Source organism: Schistocerca gregaria, chromosome 1 (genome assembly GCF_023897955.1).
Source record: "Schistocerca gregaria isolate iqSchGreg1 chromosome 1, iqSchGreg1.2, whole genome shotgun sequence".
Taxonomy (NCBI): Eukaryota; Metazoa; Arthropoda; class Insecta; order Orthoptera; family Acrididae; genus Schistocerca; species Schistocerca gregaria.
The window spans coordinates 554,890,388-554,896,387 of NC_064920.1; the positions used below are offsets into that span (position 1 = coordinate 554,890,388).

Sequence of the window (6,000 nt, forward strand, 5' to 3'; positions counted from 1 at the left end):
CCTCCCTCCCTCCCCACCTCTCTCTCCCTCCCTCCCTCCCTCCCTCCCCACCTCTCTCTCCCTCCCTCCCTCCCCACCTCTCTCTCCCTCCCTCCCTCCCCACCTCTCTCTCCCTCCCTCCCTCCCCACCTCTCTCTCCCTCCCTCCCTCCCCACCTCTCTCTCCCTCCCTCCCTCCCTACCTCTCTCTCCCTCCCTCCCTCCCCACCTCTCTCTCCCTCCCTCCCTCCCCACCTCTCTCTCCCTCCCTCCCTCCCTACCTCTCTCTCCCTCCCTCCTCCCCTCCCTCCCTCCCCACCTCTCCCTCCCCACCTCTCCCTCCCCACCTCTCTCTCCCCACCTCCCTCCCTCCCCACCTCTCCCTCCCCACCTCCCTCCCTCCCCACCTCCCTCCCTCCCCACCTCCCTCCCTCCCCACCTCTCCCTCCCCACCTCTCCCTCCCCACCTCTCCCTCCCCACCTCTCCCTCCCCACCTCTCCCTCCCCACCTCTCCCTCCCCACCTCTCCCTCCCCACCTCTCCCTCCCCACCTCTCCCTCCCCACCTCTCCCTCCCCACCTCTCTCCCTCCCCACCTCTCTCCCTCCCCACCTCTCTCCCTCCCCACCTCTCTCCCTCCCCACCTCTCTCCCTCCCCACCTCTCTCCCTCCCCACCTCTCTCCCTCCCCACCTCTCTCCCTCCCCACCTCTCTCCCTCCCCACCTCTCTCCCTCCCCACCTCTCTCCCTCCCCACCTCTCTCCCTCCCCACCTCTCTCCCTCCCCACCTCCCTCCCTCCCTCCCCACCCACCTCCCTCTCCCTGCCCCCTACAACCTCTTCTTTAATGTTAATGTCATGAGTTGTATAAGTCTGCAGCACATTTTTAAAGTGTTATGTTTTCCCTTTCTTTAAAGTGTAATGGCAGTTTGTTAAAAACAATTAATTTCTACCCCTTTTTTTCCAGCAAGCAAAATCATTCCAGCGTCATCAAGCTTTGGCCCTTATGTGCAGGTCAGTGATCGAATATTTGTTGTAATGATCAAAATATAAAAATTTATTTCAATCGTAAACATTGCTGATCATTGTAGGTCTGTGAAGAAAGTCAGTGTTCATATTAGAAAGGGTGGCAGAAAATTTTAATATGCATGCCTGGCTTGGTTACACATGTGTTCACATAATTGTATGTGGTTTAATTGTCCAATTTTCCATTTAGCATATTTTCTGGAGTATAGATTTATTAAATAATGTTAAAGATGAGCATGCACATGAGTAGTAGATTATGTTGAACATTACTATTGGGTACTATAGATGACAAATGGTGCTTTCTCTTTTATGATCTCTATTTAAAATTACTGTGAAAATAGTTCTGGGATTAAGATCAGTAACTTGATTTCAAAACGTAATTGGACTGAAATTTAATGTTCATTTTAATCCATTAATGGGTTCTTCAGAAATCATAATCTCATTGCACAAAAAGTTAACTCTTGTTGAATTAAATCAGTTTTGTCTCAGTCATGTTGTTGGATCTTTGTTAAACTTGTGATGTGCAATTTGGGACAGTAGATGTTAACCTGAAGTCTGGAATGTTTGCATTTGTACAGTGCATACTTGACCCCTCATAATCATTAGTTTGTTCGTGTGATAGGATGGAGGATGGATGGGGGAAGGCTAGTTTCTTAAGGAACTATTTGTTATCTCATTATTGTAAAACTTTGTCGTACTGACCAAGAAGACTGACTCATACACCAAATATAGATATGAAGAGGTGGGAAGACCACTCCAGTGAGATACTGAACAAACGAGGAATCCAAACACCCCCAAAGAGAAAGAGAAACAACATCAAACAAAGGAAAAGACTGTATGTGAACCTCTAAATGAAGAAGATGGAAAAGAAGTAATAAAAACACTGAAGAACAAGAAAGCAGCAGGACCCAATAATGTATATAATGAACACATACAAAATGCGAAAGCTGGACTATAGGTTTCTCTGTCATGGGAGTTTCATAGATTAGGAAGTTGTATTACAGTGTCATTGGACTACATGGATCAAACTAGTCAACAAATGCATGGAACTTGGAAGAATTCCAACCCAATGGAGACACTTCATAATAAAAGTTCTCTACAAATGTAGAGGAGACCCAACGGACACAAATAAGTACAGTGGCATAACCCTAGAAAATGCTCAGTTGAAGATGTTCTCAAAGATAATAACACAAAAAATATGTGTGGGTAGTCACCTTCCAGAATCACAAATGGGCTTCAGATCTGGAAGATCAACACTAACAGCAGTCAGGCTGCTTTTAAACAACATCAACGAAGCTCTACAAAAGAAACAAATGTTCTACACAGTGTTCATAGACATTACCAAAGCCTTTGACTTACTGGAAAGAGATCCCATAGTCCGAAAACTGGAAAAAAACAATAGTCTACGGGCAAGAATACTCAAGTCAATCCTCGAATACAACTTAATCACAATATCGGACAACTTCTCTTTTTCGAATCTCATTTTGCAATAGAACGGAGTCTTACAGGGTGACCCAGTGAGCCCTTTGCTGCACATTGTTGCAATTGAAGAAGTACTGCGAATTGGAGAAAATGAAGAAGATCTATACTTACATGCATATGCCAATGACATAGATGAAGCATCAACAGACATACAGAAGCTGCAGAAAATCACGTAGAAAATTGATAAATGGTGCAGTGAACACAAACTACATATAAACATACCAAAGATCGAAATGGTGATTTTCAGAAAGGAGGCAAAACACCCAAGAATGCGGAAATCAACATCAGAGGACAAAAAAATAAAAATCTAATCAGACTTTAAATACCTAGGAATGACATTCCAACCAACAGCCAAATGCTTCACAAAACATACAAAAGAACGTGCAGCCCAAGCAATAATAGCAGTACAGGACATCAAAAACATCCACCAACTCAGTCTAGAAATGGCCTACTGGTTGGAGGTTATATGGGACCACTTGACAGAAAAAATCTAGAAACACTAGAAAAGGTAAAATCAGCATATCTAAAAAGAGTACTAGGTCTCGCAAAGACAAGATGATCTAGATTAGTGTACCTGCTACCGAGAGACACATTCCTAATTGAATACATCAAACTTTGATATATGGTGCCACACACCAAGGTTTCCAGAAATCAACTGAAGATCATGGAAGATAAACAAGAAAAAGTATGACCGGAGTTCTTAGGCATCGAAGCAATGATGAGCTACTCATTGACGGCACCAAACTTTGAACTGCGACGTGACATAACTAGATTATCTTTTCATGGCTTTCATCATCTAATTTGCAAAAAGATAAATTATCACTACCCAACCACAACATGTGTGTGAACTGTGTATCAAAGCCTGTGAACAATATCACATAGAACTGTGCAGTAAAAAAGTGAAATCTGTAAATGAATATGCAGAAACGTAAAATGTTAAGCATAGTAACTGAATTTGGCTATTTGCAATTTTATTAAATAAAATTAATGTAAAACGTTTGTATGAGTAGTGTGATGTGAGATTCTTAGTTCATTTTTATCTAACCTTTTTTATCCATTTTGTACCCATTCACCTGTATTTTATAGTTATCATTTGTATTTCACATATTCTTTAGTAGCTGACAAATTAGATGACCTCACAGCCAGGCAACTAAGTTGGAATTGTTTAGACTCTACTGAGTGCTACAAGCAACATTATAGTTACAGTCTGTATCTTGCAACAGTGTATGTGCTGGTACAAAAATGGCAGCTGCAACATTAAGATATGCATGGATCCCTGTGATGCAGAACTGAGGATACTGTTATATGCACGATAATGAAACGAAGTGCTTCAGGAGAACAATGCAGTTCTATTTTTTATACTAAGGTATTTGCACTATTGCCTGAATAGTTGTAATGGTAAAACCAAATTTGCCGAAATTAATGTGCCTGGAATAAAAACTGAAAAGTAGCAAGTTGTTATCTCAGAGATGTGAAAATTTAATGACAATGAGTCCAATTGAAGTATTTTATGGCGTTCTGTAGTTGCTTTTATTGCAAGGTCTGGAAATTTTAGCCGTTTTTCTTGACAGCATTGTATGTATTCTGTAGTATGTTGTCACTGACTGCACGAAAATGTACTAATTATTATTAAATTGAAATAAGTTGTCATTGTGTTGTTCGAAATGTGCAGAAATTATTTGCTGCACAAAAGGTGGTTATTATGTGTGAAGTTGACACCTTCATGTCATAAGGAACAGCTTAAACAATTGACAACATTAACTACAGCCTGTTACATTTATTCATTGCTGAATCGAGTGTTCAATAAGCCATTCGAATTACACTGTAACTGTGATACTCACAGGTACAGTACAGACAGTGAAATATACGGCTCTAAAAAATTTTATATAGAGTGTATGGCAACAGGAATATTCTTGGTCAGAAATAAGTGATTGCGACCTGAAGAATGTTTACCTTCATTTACAATACATATTTCTTTCAATAAAGGTGTGCAACTGTTAGTCATTTGACACATTCCATACCATATTTGGTGTTAATATGATCCGTGGAACTTATAAATAATAGTGTGTATGTATTTATTCCAGAGTTTATGTTGGGAGTATCAGTTTTGAATTGAAAGAAGATACGATAAGGCAGGCATTTCTGCCATTTGGCCCAATAAAATCTATAAACATGTCGTGGGATCCAGTAACTCAGAAGCATAAAGGATTTGCTTTTGTTGAATATGACATACCAGAAGCAGCCCAGCTGTCATTGGAGCAAATGAATGGTGTGATGATCGGTGGCCGGAACATCAAGGTAGAAGTTCCTTATCCGTGGTTTGCTATACAGTTGGACTACAGGTTTCTCTGTCATGGGAGTTTCATAGATTAGGAAGTTGTATTGCAGTGTCATTCTCCTCCTTTCTAATAGTACATTTTGTATCATTGCTGTACTTGTTTATTTCCAGCATAACTGAATAACCACGTTGCCAAATTTATTTGGATGACTTAGAGTGGATATGTTTTACTGATAACTAGCATCATTTTGGGGGTTTAGGGTCACTGAGGAGAGATAAGAGGGTCTTCATAATAAATCTCTGTTTATGCTTTATACTCTATAATCAGATTGTTTTAAAATTATACTGTCTAGCGACTAATTGTAGAACTTAAATGAAAGCTGTTATTTTGATTAATAGATCTAATAACTGCATGATTTTCTTTGGTTATAATTATGAACTACTATATACTTCATGAAATGTTTTAACAAATTGGGGTGGCAAGGAAGTAAAACAGGACTTGTTTTTCATCCGAACACTGAATATAAATAATCATCTTCTGAAATATTGCAGATATTGACAGTTTTGTTTATTGAACATGAAGAGTACTGTAGGGTCAGAGTCCGGAACTCATTACTCTGTTTGCCACCTGTACTCACTGTTTTGTCACAGATTACTGGCTGACAATATTTTTAAGTGTGACTCTTGCATTAATGGTGTAGTGTATGCTATATCATGTGTTATGGACACCATTATGCTTTTAACACTTCACCAAATACAAAAAAAATTGTTAATTATCTTTAAAAGAACCTACTGATAACTACAAGTGACTTATGGACTTCCCAGTAGCATGCCGTTGTTTATCACAGAGAGAAAAAATTGAGTTTGTATGGAGGACACACAAATAAGTTATATTGATTGAGCCAAGATTTGTTGGATCATTTGCTTTGCCTGTTCATAATAAACGTAGAAGTGGCCCAGTTAGCTGAAATTTTTCTGACCTGAATGTTAAAATATTTGCAATTAATAAATAAATTTGGGTAGACAGCTACTTGCGAAGACATGGAGTGATTGAGGTGCTTGCAAAAACAGGAAAATTACTTAGCTTTTAAAGCCATACACTGCATAAACACGGGCACATTCCCCCCTCCCCACCTACTCTGTCTCTCTCCCTCTCCCTCTCTCCCCCTCCCCCCCCCCAGCCATGTCTCCCTCCCTCCACAACTAGACACTGTCCAAAGGTACTGTGTGTGTGTGTG

At 40.4% G+C, this 6,000-nt stretch overlaps 1 protein-coding gene across 3 annotated transcripts in view; it reads left to right on the top strand.

Annotated features, from left to right (window-relative positions):
* Positions 1-6,000, top strand: part of LOC126356280 (poly(U)-binding-splicing factor half pint) — a 115,828-nt gene that overhangs the window by 59,371 nt on the left and 50,457 nt on the right. For all 3 annotated transcript variants that reach the window (XM_050007154.1, XM_050007163.1, XM_050007172.1), the window contains exons 5-6: positions 944-990; positions 4,569-4,782. In XM_050007154.1, coding sequence (XP_049863111.1) covers positions 944-990; positions 4,569-4,782 — 261 coding nt within the window. The remainder of the gene's footprint in view (positions 1-943; positions 991-4,568; positions 4,783-6,000) is intronic.